This window comes from Thamnophis elegans, chromosome 2, assembly GCF_009769535.1.
Source record: "Thamnophis elegans isolate rThaEle1 chromosome 2, rThaEle1.pri, whole genome shotgun sequence".
Classification (NCBI taxonomy): domain Eukaryota; kingdom Metazoa; phylum Chordata; class Lepidosauria; order Squamata; family Colubridae; genus Thamnophis; species Thamnophis elegans.
Genome location: NC_045542.1, coordinates 22,322,933 through 22,338,591, shown reverse-complemented (window position 1 = coordinate 22,338,591; position 15,659 = coordinate 22,322,933). Strand labels below are relative to the sequence as shown.

The window sequence follows — 15,659 nt, the reverse complement described above, 5'->3', positions numbered from 1 at the left end:
GCTTTCCATCTGTCTCTTTAACATTGGAAGCTTAGCTTCTTCTCCTGTCTGCTGTGGAACCTTGGCCTGATTTGATATATTGCTGGTGCTGGATTGTGAGCCAAGCTATTTGCACTGCTATGAATTTTTGGGCTTCCTTTTTACTACCATGTTGCTTAACTTATCCTGAAGCTTATGAGAAATTTCCTGCCTTTCAGGAAAAAGAATTGAGCCTTCTGGTTCTTGGACCTCAGCCAGCAGCGGTAGTTCTGTCTTTGAGGGAGAAACTGAAGTTCAGTGTAATAATCTCCCTTTCAGTGGTAATAATAAGAATGTTAATACACTTGAGTTATTTCCATATGTGCCCTTGACATGGTGCTCCCACCTTTTTTGAGAGACTTACACAAGGAATGCAACTAAGCAAGCCTACCATGACATAGTTACAAATATAAGCAGCTTTAACACCAGTATTAAAATAGGCTGTTACCTGCATTCTTTATAAGCAGCTTCTCTGGCTGCTAGAAACCAAAAATAACTCCAGCACTCCATGAAGATAGTGTGCTAATAAAGGTAAATCTGGAAGATGCACTTGTTTTGCCTTTGTGATTTTTCAGCACCATTTTTTGTAAAACCCTTCCAAGGTACCGTATTTTTTGGAGTATAAAATGCACCTTTTTTCCTCTAAAAAGAGGCTGAAAATCTGGGTGTGTTTTATACACCAGATACAGAATTTTTTGCCTCCTGAAGCCCCGCCCCTTCCATCAAAACAGCTGTGCATATCCTTATGGAGGCTTTCAGAAAGCTCCTGGGGGCTGGGGAGGGCAGAAATGAGTGAAAAACGGACCATTTTGGGCAGGTTTGCAGAGTGCAAAAACTTTTTTTTCTCTCTATCTCTATTTCTCTCTCTCTCTAGCCCTCTACCTACCTACCTACCTATCTACACATCCTCTCTCTCCCTACCTACTTACTGTATTTCTCTCTCTCAGCCCTCCCCCTACCTATCTACTGTATTTCTCTCTATTTTTCTCTCTAGCCCTCTACCTACCAACCTACCTACTCTCTCTCTCTCCCCCTAAATTATCTACTGTATTTCTATCTCTCTATTTCTCTCTCTCTATCCCACTACCTACCTACCTAACTACTCTCTCTCTACCTACCTACTGTATTTCTCTTTCTCTCCCTCTCTATCCCTCTATCCACCTACTTTTTTTTAAAAAAAATGCCTCTTCAAAACTTGGGTGGGTCTTATACTCCCAAAAATACGGTACTTTGCAGCAGCCCTGGTTGCTTCCGCTTTATATTTCATTGGTGGAAAAGATTCAAAACTACTGCCTGAGTGTGTGTGTGTTTGTGTACAAGTGCGCATGTGTGTTACGTTTAGCCTGACTTACCTCACAAGATTTTCAGAATTAAAACCTGTTTTATTTCAAGGTTTTTTAGATTAGAATCTCTTTTGTTCACTACCAGGTTTCCAAATTTGCTTTTTCAAAGCTATCCCAATAGCAAAAGACACAATTTAGGCTTAAGATTGAGCCATAGGATCATAGCAGTTTTAATGCTAAAAAAAGGAGGCATGACGAATGAAGCATTCCCTAAACCACGTAATGAGTAAAAGGTGTTGGCTGAAACCCATCGTATGTAAATTCCTTCATATTTATGTTGTACCTCTGATTGTTCTCTCACTGTTTCAAATGAACACTTAACAAGATTCAAGCTCGGGTGTTGAACCAATGCAATGAGATTAAATGTTTCCTTTCTCATAGAACGAAGTTACATTATTAAGGAATGAAGTTGCGCAACTCAAACAACTATTGTTGGCTCACAAGGATTGCCCTGTCACTGCATTACAGAAGAAAACACAAGGTTATCTTGGTAAGCAGAATCAGGCAGGGCAAATGGGGTCAAATGAAGGGGTCCTTGGTGCTCTTTGAATTTTCTTGCTTTCTTGTAGCACTGATGATGTCACCCTAGTTTGGGTAATGAAATGTCTGCAAAAAAGCAACCAAGCTCAGAGAAGGACCCCACTTTCAACCCTGAGTTACATATATTTTCCTTTATCGAGATCAAATACAGATTTTAGGATTTCAGCATTTTATGAAGTCGCATTTTGGAATCAGTCAAGATTTTAAAAAGTATTCTATCATTGAAGAGTTGTGAATATTACAAGCACACCAACTCTGACTTAAGCTATTCCAAAACTGCTGGGAATAGAATTCTCAGTTATGGCCAGTTCTTCCTTTGGATGATGGATGGTTTAGTCCATATTATCTCAAGAACATCCAGTGTAGAAAAGATTCTACACATTTCCAGCTATAGGACAAAACCTTCCCCCCCCCCCAAAAAAAAAGGCTGATTTTTTTTTCCAGTGCTTTAAAACATTTTTTTTCCTTTTTCCTCTTCAATTCTCGAAGTTCACATTATAAGCCTTAACTGTAGGGAAAGAAATGCAATTGGCAGCTAAAATAATGCCAATCAAATTCTTCTCAGTTATGCACATTCAGTTTTATTATTGAGATATGTGGCTGGTTTTTTTTTAATTGAAGAAACCATAATCGGCTGACTCCACACAACAATAAACTATGGTTTACCAAATACAGTGGCTGGATTCACATAATATGCTGTGTAAAATGAAAATTATTTGATAATGTGTTCCGTGTATCCAACACAAGATTATACAGATACTTTTGATTAGCATCAGAATGAGTTATATTTTCATGCTTGTTAAGTCTGTATTAAAGCTGAATTTTTGTACAGAGAATATTGTGGCCAAAAAGAGCAACTCATTTGAGAAAATGTAACTGGTGAGAACTGGCAGAATAATTGCTGAAGCATGTTCTGTAGAAGTCTGTAAAGCCAAGCGCAATCACTAATACTCTTTTTTTTACCCTTGTCTTGAAAAATCAGAAAGCCCCAAAGAGAGTTCTGAGCCCACCGGTTCTCCAGCTCCTGTCATCCAGCACAGTTCGGTGACTGCATCTCCCAATGGGCTGAACATCCGCTCCGCAGCTGAAGCCGTTGCCACTTCAGTCCTCACTCATATGGCCAACCAAAGGACAGAACTGAACGTGCCCATGCAATCACATGTCATTATGGCGCCGCAGTCCCAGTCTGCCGGCAGATGATGTCGCCAGTTGCATGGCATAGAACTAACAATGAACTGCAGCCAGAGAGACTGATCATAACTAAGCCCCTTGTTCAAAATGGGGTGGATACAGTTTTTGTTTTGTTCATTTGTTTTATTCTTTTGATTTCTTAAAAATGAGTGAAGGGCAGCTATGGAGCTTCTAACAAAGTATATCTCACATAGGTCCTGGCCTCAAACATCTATCATCTTTCCAAAGGGTGGCTTTGGAATAAGTCATTTTGCCACACTTTAGAGACCATTTCTCATCCTATCTAGAATCAACCGTTTGGACAGCCTTATACAGTGTGATCTTAAATGGTTAAAGTTCAGGTATACATTGCGCTAACACTAAGCCTCCCTTAGTTTGGTTATTCGTGGTGCTTCCTTGTCTTGGCTACTGTAGCAAGAGAAAGCAGTTCTTGGGAGGTGCTGTGATGTTTTGCTGGTGCTGGCCATTTTTGTGGAAAACTTTAGCATCCCGACCGTTTTTGTAGCATATCCATCCAAATGGTACCTGACCTTCCATTCTACACTTTCATACAGGACTCCAGCTCGCGGCTCTGAAGGTGGTAAGCTCCAATAATTTGGTTGGTTTGAACTGTTCAAATTGTTTTGTGAAGAGAGTAAGAAACCCGCACTCTTAGCTGCTGCAACTGATGGGTGTTTTTGCTGTTCTGGGAGAGAAAATGGTAGGCCTGCTGTATGCATTGTAGATCACATAAATTGTACTATGCATATTATCAGGGATACCTTTTTGGTCATATTGTTATCTGATACAGACTTTTTTGTAGTTCAAGAAGAAACCATCAAAACACAATGGGAATTCTTTGGTTTTTAAGTTACCAGGTGGGAAGAGCTAAGGCGTATTTCAGTAATGAGAAGGAAGAACATTCACAAGGGCATCTCTTACTATGTCTAGAAAAAAAAATTGAATGATTTATATCAGTGTTTCTCAATCTTGGCTACTTTAAAATGTATGGACTTCTAGGCTAACCGGGGAAGTCTGGGAGTTGAAGTCCAGACATCTTAAAGTTGCCAAGGTTGAGAAATACTGATTTATACCTTTGGAATCTGAGTAGTTGCAGAATCATTCATAAGCATTACAGTAGCAGGTTCAAAGTGACACAGTGCTAAGCTACAGGAGGTTTCTAAACAAAGTTGTTTGGGGACAATGTAAGAGTTAGCTCAATGGCAAGGAAACAGGAAAAAGTATCTTTGCAAATGCTAAAGATTCAATACTCTTATAAGCCATGTTCATTTCAAAAGCTAAGCTGACATGTTTAACCCATTGAGCTTTTCAAGATTGTGGCCTTAAATCATGGACTATTTCAAAGACAAGAGGATGGGGGCATACATTCCAAATTGCTTCCCCTCTTACCTTTTTATTTTCTTTTGGTCAAAGGTTTTCCATCCTATTTCTCCTTCAGATACCTATTGCTATTTTCCATTTGTCTCTTCCAAAATAAATACCGAGTTTCTTGCACATTGCTATTGTAGGGTAGATTGAGAACAAAAAAGAAGAATTGGAAGTAATCTCTCCCTTTTTCTTCTGCTTCTTGTCAAAGTGTGTGCCTGTGTATCTTGGAGTGACCTTGACCTCGACCTCTTGCTAGTTGGCCAATGTTTAGCTTGAATCACAACCAGAGGAAAAGATGCAGAGTGATAGTTAGCGTGTAGCTATCATGAGCTTGCAACTTGCCAACTCTTCCACTATTTTGTCTTCCTAATTGTTTTTTTTTAATAAAGCATTGTCCTCTAAGGGGCTGTATAACTCCGTGCTGCCAGTCTATACAAAGATTTTTATTATTCCTCAGTTTCCACCCACTAGAAAGCACACATATAACACACATACACACAAACGCACATGTCTATGTACATATGTGTAAATGTATATGTGGCATGCTAAACTTAATGCAGGTTGTCTCTTATTGGTGTTGCTATTGTCACGATCAACCCAGCTTCTCAGGATCTTAATGCCGCTTGCTCTCCAATTGTTTCCTTGCCTGAATATGATGCTGTTGCTTCTTGTTCTGTTCTTCTGTGACGTGGTGTTTAATTTTAATTTCTCCTGGGTTCCTTTTCCTTTATCCTTTGTTTAAAAGAAGCAAAATGTGTTTTGAATGTCTGCAGACTTCCTTTTAGCAAGTATCTCAGACATCCTGTCACTTGTCTTCCTCCCCTCCTCCCCCCCTCTTTTCCTTGCTCCCTTGATATGCTAAAAATGCAAGTTGGCAAAGGCTTTGAAATATAACTTGTCCCAACAGGGTATCTGTTTCCTTAGTGACAGCTCCAATAACAGTGCACAGCAGGTGTAGTCAGGATCTTCTCAGGTTAATAGGAAAAGAAATGAGCTTGCTGGCAAGTGGGACAGATGATAAGATATTTTAGTTTTCTTTCTTCTTTTTTTAATTTATATTACTATTTTGTACCTTTCAAAACATAACTGCTGCATTCTTTCATTTAAAAAAGAACACTTCAGAATTCTGCTTGCTGTTGAATGAATGCAATGCAGGGTCCAGAGAAAGGACTGTAGAATTTTGGTTTCACCTATTTTCCATTGAAAAATAAGGGCTCACAATAGCATTGAGTTTGCTGTCTGAACTGGTGCCTAGATTCTCATTGACAACTAGTGTTTTGTTATGAGAAAGAACAAATGAAGCTGTCAGTTGCCCCATTGGCCAACCTAATTCAACACCATCTTCTTGAGCTAGCATTGGCGTGGTTAAATAACCTGGAAAGGAAGTATGAATGTATCAAGATTTGCAAATGAATTGGCAGAGACTTGCCAAACAGAGGTTAAATTTTGGGTGGATTTCCTACCATAGTTCAAAATGACACCAAAGGATAGGTATGGCCTAGCATTGTCCTTCCTTAGGTCCCTCCAAGAGTTGTATAGTTGTCACACAGAGCATGATTCAGTGAACTCTCATAATTCAGAGCAAACTGGGTAGAGCAGCTGTGGCTTAAGAACAATCTCTAATATCTAACTTAAAGAAGGCCTTTCTTTATTTGGGGCCATGAGATAAAAACTCCAGCTCTTTCTCTTAGATGGGAACCTTGTTTTAGGGCAATTGGGAATTGAGCCTGGAACTTTCTATATGAACATCTCTAATACACTATAATCTCCCTCCTAATTGGACAGGAGGCTGCTTCATTTACTTTTAGGCAGGGGTGTAAAGCATTCTGCCTCAACTTGGCAGTTCTCTGGAAGGGCTGGATAGAGTTGGCGTGGCCTCCCCTCTGCATGAGTTCATGGTCTGTGCTGCTATTCAGTGACTGTAACTCAGCCTGGTTCACTTAATTCTGTTTCAGAGTAGACATATATTGAATCTTCAGTCAATGCGAGAGTTGTGCTTAGGCTCTGACACTGTAAGGACAAGTGATAGTAACACTCCAGGAACAGGTAAGAGGGCTTGTGTAAAGCATTTGTTGAGTCTGATAGAAAGCACAAGCTGCTTTCTATGGGAGACATACTGTGGTTCAAAATCAGGGAGTATCATATAAAAGAGCTTTCATAAAAAGCATCTCATTCCGTTAGCCTAGCCCAGGCCTGTGGGCGTGGCCTCACGCACAGGCCACGCCCATCCCGGCTCCGCAAAGGCAAAAAACATTCGATATGTCATGATACATCATGCGACGCAATCAAGTTTGGCACCCATGGCCTACCCTGAAAGAGCATGGCAGCAGCCTGGCTCTAGGAGTGCCCTGCCTCAGTGCTCCAGGACTTTGGAATAAGAAGGGAATGTAGCAAACAAAAGGGCACATAATATCGGCCAAGAGGACATTTTTATGTGCCCCTGGGAGCTCCTGCTGCAACTTTGGATAAATTCCACTATTCTGTTAGATGAAGCCGATCAGCCATCCAAGAGTCTTTTGTGTGACGAGATGGGTGGCAAATAAATTTAATAAATAAAGAAATAGATTAAAGTATCGTGCTGTTAGAGATGGAGAAATATTTGAGGGGAGGGTTACAAATTAGAAACTACATCTACCCTGTCTATTGGAATCTGCTGTATCCTCAATCCAAATAATGCCCAGCCTAGTAGAAATGGAGCCAGAATTGAAATAATCTTACAATTATTATTTTTTTAAGTGTATTTGAAGGAAATAATTTCTCTTATAGCATTTTAAAATTAAACACTGCTTTGCTGTTCTCTTTTCCATGTATCTGGATTGTAATGGTTGCCTTAGTACGATTCTGTGCTCCTAGTAATCATTAAAAATGAAGCAACATTTTGCACGTTGCTTTAGTCCCTGCTATTCAATACCTGCCTAGTTAGAAGAGCTCCAGAGCTGCAAAATTCGGGGTATGTAGGTAACCTTTGCAGCATGGAATCACAGAAAAAGGTGGCTCTTGTAAGGCCACAGAATTATGTGAAGAATTGGTTAGACTGTGATCACCCCTGCGCTAAACGTAGCTGACACACTGGTTAGCTCTGATAAACATATTACAATTCATAACATCAACAGTTGGGTTTGTAGCAAGGGTCTCTGTAGTCAATTTTAGATGATGGCTAAGATATAAGTTGCCTAAAAATAATTCCTTTCAGGTAAATAAATAATTTTTTGAGATTGAGAGCAGGGTAAGGGATGATCCTGTCAAGTTACTCTTTTAGCTTGGAGAAGACTATACCATTTTAGCTGTACATGGTATGCTAAGGTTGATCTACATATTCTAGAGCAGTGATGGCTAACCTTTTTGTCGTCGCGTGCTGAAAGCACACCTGCGGCCCTGCGCCCATAATGCAATGCACGCTCACATTGCATTTTGAGGCCTCGCATGGCGCCCCTGTGCCCCGTTTTGGGACTGGAAAGCCTCCTGCACCAACCTGGAAGCAAAAACAGGTTGTTGGAGGCCCGCACGAGGCCCCAAAATGCAATGCGAGTGGTCCCCGCGCATGCACCGCTCTCCTGCTCATGCACATACATGTCCCCCACATGTGCCCTGCTCCCATGCATGAGCAGCAGAGAGGGCTCTGTGTACCAACTGTGGCATGCTTGCCATAGGTTTGTCATCACAGTTCTAAAGCAATGAGTAAGTAAGTGCATTTTGGGCTCACACCCATATTTATAAGAAATTACTATTCTAAGTGTGTACCCTTCCAACCTGCCAATTGACCAGTGGCTGCATGTCTGTTACTGAACCCTTTAACAAAATTCTGTGCCTTGTAGCAAAGAAAGCAATCTGGGAAACCAGATAGATAGATAGATAGATAGATAGATAGATAGATAGATAGATAGATAGATAGATAGATAGATAGACAGACAGACAGACAGACAGACAGACAGACAGACAGACAGACAGACAGACAGACAGACAGACAGTCAGTCAGTCAGTCAGTCAGTTAGTTAGTTAGTTAGTTTAGTATAGCCACCTGTGCTACTGCAGTACTACTGTTTTATGTGCAAAAAGCTTCTTCTATGATAAGGAGAAGTACCATAATCTTCCATAAGTAGTACATTCCCAGTACATGTGAATCTGTCTCTTGGTAATTAAACATCAGCATTTAAATAAGCTTCATGAGGAAGTTGGCTCTATAGGCTTCCTTATATAGCAGTTTTCACAAATGATAGCGCCTGGGCTGGAAAGACTCCTATCAAGGATCTATCAAGTCATGAGTAGATTTCTTTTAAATACTCCGCCCCCATCTCCAGCAAATTTCAAACAGCTTTCAAATTCTTTCATTTCTCTACTTGTGGCAAAGTAGAAGTGATTTTTCATATGTTCTTCTGATTTCATAGAACTACAGTAGTTCATAACCGGTAATTGTTGGATTCATTCTTGTGTATGTGGCCTTTACCTCTGAACAATTTCGTTTATCACTCTAAAGAGATATTGAGGTTTTGTAGAACAGAATCAGGAAACACCCTTTTATTGGATTAGGCTCAGATATTTATCTTACCTTTTTTTGTTTTTTCCTTTTGAATGTTACAGTAATAATAGTTTTTTAAAAAGAACTTATTCTGGTAAATGTCTCTAATAGAAATACGATAGCACTAGTTGCTACTTAGAGAAATATTGCAGTGTATCACAGCTCCTTGTGAAAACACAATATCCCAACCCATTCTAGTTCTATTGGTGGAGATTGCCCATCTCTATGAGAAACTATGTTTTACTCATACCATAGTAGGGGACTCTTTCACATATTATGCTAAGCAAAAAAATTACATTTATGGTTCGTATTTATCTGATCCAGGCTTTATGTCTGTTTCGATGTAACTGTGCATTTCAGCACACAAGACCTAATCCTAGACAGTGGTGCTTTCACTAGCAACTCAAAATCCATAAGGATTTGGTGCAAAGAACATTATGGTGGCCATACTTTCCTTATATAGGGGTTGTGTAGGAGCCAAAAGTAGACTTTCTGTTATTGCAGACTTCATTATGCTCTCCCTACCTCTGGAAAAATTGCCCCATGTCATATTCTCCTGATTGTCAGTGTCTGTCTTCTCATAGAATAGGAGTCCCCCAAGCCCCGGGCCACAGACTGATATCAGTCTGTGGCCTATTAGGAACTGGGCTACGCAAGCAGCGGACGAGTGAGCGAAGATTCATCTGTGCAGGTGTGGGATCTAGGTTGTGCACAAAACCATCTCTGCTGTCATAGAACACCTATGGACATATACAGTAATCCTTTTGTGCTCAACCAAGCAGCCTACTATTGAGTATAACCATTGCTTGTTTGTAAACTTATGGGGAAGTTATAATACATTCGCTTATCCACACCAACAGAAAGGGAGATTACAATAGTTGCATATAAAAAAGAAGAGAGATTCTGGAACTCACAGTGGAAAATTATTTTGCCCCAAGTGATCTGTCTCCAGTATACCTCTAATACTGGCACGTCAAGGAATCTTTGAATAGAAAGCAAGGATAGGAGTTACTCACCATATAAAGTGTTGACAGTTAATGCTTTCCGGTACTTTTTTCTTAGGATAATTATGTGTTAAATGCATTTTCTTTAAAATTACCAACAGCTGCAAACACATACTTGTTGTGTAAGTGTGCATGTGATTCCCCTTGTGTTTTTTGTTTTGTTTTGTCTACTGAAGAGGATTCTTGTTTGTGTTCCCTGGTCAGCTTGCTTATTGGATTCTCACCCATTTATGACACTGTTGCAAATTGTTAGGTAGGGATGGTCACCTGCTTCTGATCTACTCTTATCTTCCATTCTTTTAATTTTGTCATCCTACTTTAGTGAAGGGTATGTTTCCTCACTCACAGGCAATTTTTATAAGCTTACTGAACATATTTTCTATGGGGAATTCTGGCCCTGTTGAACAATCATTCTTTCTGTCCCGCCTTCCTGCTTTTCCACACCTCCACCCATCAGCTCTCTGCCAAAATCTCTTTCCTCTAGGGCAGTGGTTCCCAAACTTGGCAACTTTAAGACTTGTGGACTTCAACTCCCAGAATTCTCCAGCCAGCTCTGCTGGGAGTTCTGGGAGTTGAAGTCCACAAGTCTTAAAGTTGCCAAGTTTGGGAACCACTGCTCTAGGGCAATGTCTCGCAACCTTAGCAACTTTAAGACAGGTGAATGCTGGGAGTTGAAGTCCACAAGTCTTAAAGTTGCCAAGTTTGGGAACCACTGCTCTAGGGCAATGTCTCGCAACCTTAGCAACTTTAAGACAGGTGAATGCTGGGAGTTGAAGTCCACAAGTCTTAAAGTTGCCAAGTTTGGGAACCACTGCTCTAGGGCAATGTCTCGCAACCTTAGCAACTTTAAGACAGGTGAATGCTGGGAGTTGAAGTCCACAAGTCTTAAAGTTGCCAAGTTTGGGAACCACTGCTCCAGGGCAATGTCTCGCAACCTTAGCAACTTTAAGACAGGTGAATGCTGGGAGTTGAAGTCCACATATCTTAAAAGTTGCTAAAGTTGCTCTAGCCAGTAATGGATTGCCATTCTAACCAAGGTCTCTGGACAGGGCAAAGCCCTTCCAAGTTCTGCTTAATTGGCATAGCCAGTTGATTGATTGGCACCTGTAATCTCTTTACAAAATCATTTTCTTTTCAGCACTATATGCTGTGTGTATGTATGTGTGTACACTTAAGAGGATTATTTCTTGTGAATAATACATTGTGACTTTGAATGCTATTCTTTTCTCACTAGATGATGTTCATGTCGTATTCTAAAGAGGAAGAAAATTTCATATCTTCCAAGACTGCATTCTTCATATTTTAAACAAGTCATTGGTTGAATTTGTGCATCTGTTTAAGCCATAGTTTCATGAACAAACCACAATATACTAGTTTATGAACTACAGTGACAGTGTTCACTCAGTACTGATGCACCAAACAGAACAAATTACCTTTGGTTTAGTGGTTAAGGCATCAGGCTAGAAACTAGGAGTCTGGGACTTCTAGTCCTATTAAGGCGTGAAAGCCAGCTGGGCGACTTTGGGTCAGTCATTCTCTCTTAGCCCAAATCACCTCACATGGGATTTTTGTGGGAAAAAGAAGTATTATGTATGTTCTCCACCTTGAATTATATATATGGAATATGTATTTTTTTTTCAATCTATGGCTTAAATGGATGCTGAGCTCAGCCATGGAATTGTGAAAAACAGAATTCATTGAGGAGCTTTGGCCTTGAAAGGCAGCACAAAGTGAGAATTTCCACTTCTTTCTCTGTCTTTATGATGGTTCTTGACGAAGGTCCACCAGAGTTTGGTTCTGTTACTCATGTTAGCTCTAGTGCTTCTCTCCAGCACCAGGAGAGGGCCAGCTTTGGACGATCACCCGAAGTGGGTTCCGTGGGTGGATGGGTCGCACTTAAGTATCCATGAAGGGACAGCCAGGGACGAACACCCACGGTAGGTAAGCTGGGTCAGGGAACCGTAGTGAAGTGGGCATGGTCATATGTCTGTGATCGATTGTCCCAGACCTTTGTCCTTTCAACAACGTATTGCACACTTCTTCCAGCAGCATATGAACCAAGTTTAGCAACAACAACAACAAAAAGAAGAAGCATTCAGGGTTTTTACTGGCCCCCCAGATAGAAGCTCCTTAATAGGCCTGTGAGGTGATTGATGCTTAGCCAAGACATTGCATGTCACAGAACACTTTTTATCTTCTATATAATAATAGTAATAATAATAAAGAATTCCAGTATTGGATAAGAAGAGAGGTTTTCACCGTAAATTCTATTTGAAGTTAGTCTGCAATTAAGTAATTGGTTGTTTGGTTTCTTTATTTATTGCCAGTTTAAAAACACTTATTGACAGAAAGCTGTAAAAATGGGAATCCTTTGGCCATACAGTCATTATAATGGAAGCTCCCAGTAGATGCGTTGAACTATATTTTTCAGTTCTTAAGAGAGAAAATGATAAATGGTACAGAAAGGCTACTCTCAGAACGGTTTCCTTTTCTAGAACCATTTCAGTCTGGCTTCAGCTTTTGGGCAAGATAGGCTACAGAGTCTGCTTTGGAAGATTAGAAGAAATTAGATAATAGGGGGTGTATGTCTCAGCTAATTTGTCTGGATCTTATGGTGCCTTTGGGATCATCTGCCATGATTGCTTCTAAACTAGTTGATGTAGTTGTTTCCCAGGGGCTTCAGTCTTTCCTGTTGGGCAACTTCCAGAAGGTGGTGCTGAAAACAATTAGCTTATCCTATGGCCATTAGTCTATATCCGTGATGGTGAACGCATGGCACGTGTGCTGGAAGTGGCACACAGAGCCATCTCTTCAGGCATACCAGCCATTGCCCATTCCTCTTCTGGGTTCCGGTGCACACATGTATGCCGGCCAGCTGGTCTTCGCACACGTGGGAGTGCCAGAAACTGGAAGGTGGCCCAGGAAGCTGAGCTTCTGGGTTCTGCCTCACACATGCGTGCCGGTCATCTGGTCTTTGTGCACACATGCACTCCAGAAATCAGAAGACCAGGTGGCTGGTGCGCATGCAGAGGAGCTGCTCTTCTGATCCGTTCCCCCCCCCCCCGCATGCGCATGCATCTCGTTTTGGCACCCGGTACTGAAAAGATTCGCCAACACTGGCCTATATGGTGTCCCATAAAGTTCTGTTTTGTCCCCTATGCTCTTCAAAGTTTATCTAAAATTGCTTGGGGTGGGGGAAGTTATCCAATGATTTAGAGAAGAAGTGTTGTGTGATTCATTTGTTCCTAACTCTCCACCTTCAAGAAGCAACCAGTACTCTTGAAGGCAAGTTAAATTAGGGATTAATTGGATGAGGGAAATTACAGCTAGCTGAAATTCTATTCAGACAGTAGACAGATGCTGTTAAATCAGTAACGAAGGGAACTTTGGAATTAAGACTCCGACTGTTTTGAGTAAGATTGCATACCTTCTGAAAGAAGTCTGCAGTTTGGGACTAATCCTTAATCTTCAACTGTCACTGGATTTGTGGGTAGTAACTAAGTCAAGGAGCACATATTACTGGGATTGTGTGATCCTACACTAAAAGATTTGCACTGGTTTGTCAGTGGGGCTTAGAGCGCACATTTTAAGGTATTGCTATTGATCTTTAATGCAGTTTAGGATTTGACTGAGGAGCAGCCTGTCCATTAGAAATTGTCTCTGTGTTTACATCCGCTGGAGATATCCCACTGAAATTGCTTCTTAACTTGCTCGAGTAGAAAGATGAGGTATAACAAGTAAATAATATTATGGCAGAAATATGACTAAAATCCCAGGTTCTCTACAGTACTGAGACTAGGGAAACCAAGCGGAGAGATCCAGGCACCCCATGCTAATTATTTTTATTTTATAATGATTCCCCCCCCCCAAAAAAAAGGTTGTTTTTAAAGGTGTTTTTTTCCCATTTGCATTTATGTAGGAGAATTAGCGTGCAAGCACTAAAGCCCCTTAAGGAGCCAGCATTGAAGCTGTAGGAAAGGTATAAATCCTATGCTCAGTATTGGAGGATGTAGAGAATCATTTGAAAGATAAGGCCTATTTTCAACAAGTAAGCACATTTTTGGGGCTACTGCAGTGCAATAGATGGGCTCAGGATACTTTCCAATACTTGAAGCATTTCTCTCTGAAACTGTATGTTGAGTGATGTGAATGAGCTCAAATCCTTTGATGAAAGTACTTCTACTGCAGCTTTCCTTCAATCTGGTTGAAGGGGACTGCATCATTACAATTTTGCAAAGAATAGCGACATCCTAGTAAGAGATAGATACAGGAGCGGGAGTAACAGTTACGGGGCAGTAGTATCTGAATCAAGTAACAGATATTTTCCTTCTTTTCTCCTGTGCTAAACTCTATTCAGTGGTTTAAATCCCGGCAGCTGAATTGTTCAGTTGCAACAACAATAATAAATATATTTAATGATTCTCCTACCCATTTGTAAGCCTGCCTTAAAGCAAAACCTTAATCACAAATGCATTCAGTTGTAACTTTTCATCTTTTGGAGACAGGAGTGGAGCAGTTGTGTTTACTTGCAGCTTGGCCATAAACCAGTTGTCCCAGGTCCCTAACCTTTCCTCATGCTATTGAGAGAGAAAAGGGTATATTTATCCAAGAAAGCTCTCTTCCTGTATAATAGACTTTGCTTTTGTGAATGTGAACACCCCAGAAGTCTACCGTTTGGTTCCAGGTTGTCAAAATCATCCAAAGTGATGTATATGTCATGTCTGATTGATCACCCTTGATATGCCCAGGGCGCTTCCTATCACATCTCCACAACTTCTGGGCTTCTCTCCCATGGATCCCACCTGTCTACATATCCATAGTCTTCCCTCCTTGTAGCAAAATGGCTGTTCTGCAGGATCCCTTAGGATGCCTTCCTTCTTCCCGTAATAGCTGCCTGCCTTGTTTTTGCTATCTTTTCAAATGTAGAAATAGTATATGGAGAGCTTTTTTTTTTTTTTTTTACGATCAATAAATTGAGGGTGGGGGAGAGAGATCCCGGAATGCTTAACCACAAAAGAGGGTTTAGTATCTCATAAAATGAAATGCATATCTATAAATATATAATATAGAACTATATAGGTATATATCGGCTCTTTTCTCCTCCATGGCTGCCGTTCCTTCTGCAGTGGCCTTGTTGATGTGTCACTTCCTGAAACCTAGGTCGATCTGAGGTTCCAGCCCTTCTTTTGCCTGAAAGAATTAATAGGTTTGAGGGGGTGTTGTGAAATATGGAGTGATGTATCCTCTTGACTGGTAAGCCAACGAATAATTCACCGAAGTGCTCCTGTGAGCAGGTCCTCACAAGCTAGCATTTTACCTGTCCCGTGGTTCCCATGGTCCTGTGTTGGCTACCACAGGCCTGGGTGAGTTTTGTGGCGTTTCATCTTTGTATTCTTCTATTTTTAAAACTTTAAAAATGAATAAATACACGAAACCCTGCCACTCAGCAACTTGTTCTTTCAGCCACTGTTCTTACCAAACATATAATGTGCCTTTTTATTTATGCTGCAAATGTAACATTAAAATATTAACAAAAATAAGATTGTTTGTATTCTCTCTCTTTTTTTTCTGCTTGGGTGATTCATGAAATGTTATGGGCTTCAAAAATTGCAGCAACAGGTTCACTGCCCTGTTGCTGGGTGGGCATGTCCATAGTAGGTGTGGCCATGGTAGGTGTGG

General features: G+C 40.7%; 1 protein-coding gene across 2 annotated transcripts in view; it reads left to right on the top strand.

Moving 5' to 3' along the window:
* Window positions 1–8,370, top strand: part of ATF7 (activating transcription factor 7) — a 118,766-nt gene extending 110,396 nt beyond the window's left edge. For both annotated transcript variants that reach the window (XM_032210687.1, XM_032210688.1), the window contains 2 exons: window positions 1,743–1,851; window positions 2,884–8,370. In XM_032210687.1, coding sequence (XP_032066578.1) covers window positions 1,743–1,851; window positions 2,884–3,101 — 327 coding nt within the window. In that variant the 3' untranslated portion in view covers window positions 3,102–8,370. The remainder of the gene's footprint in view (window positions 1–1,742; window positions 1,852–2,883) is intronic.
* The last annotated feature ends 7,289 nt before the right edge of the window (window positions 8,371–15,659 follow it).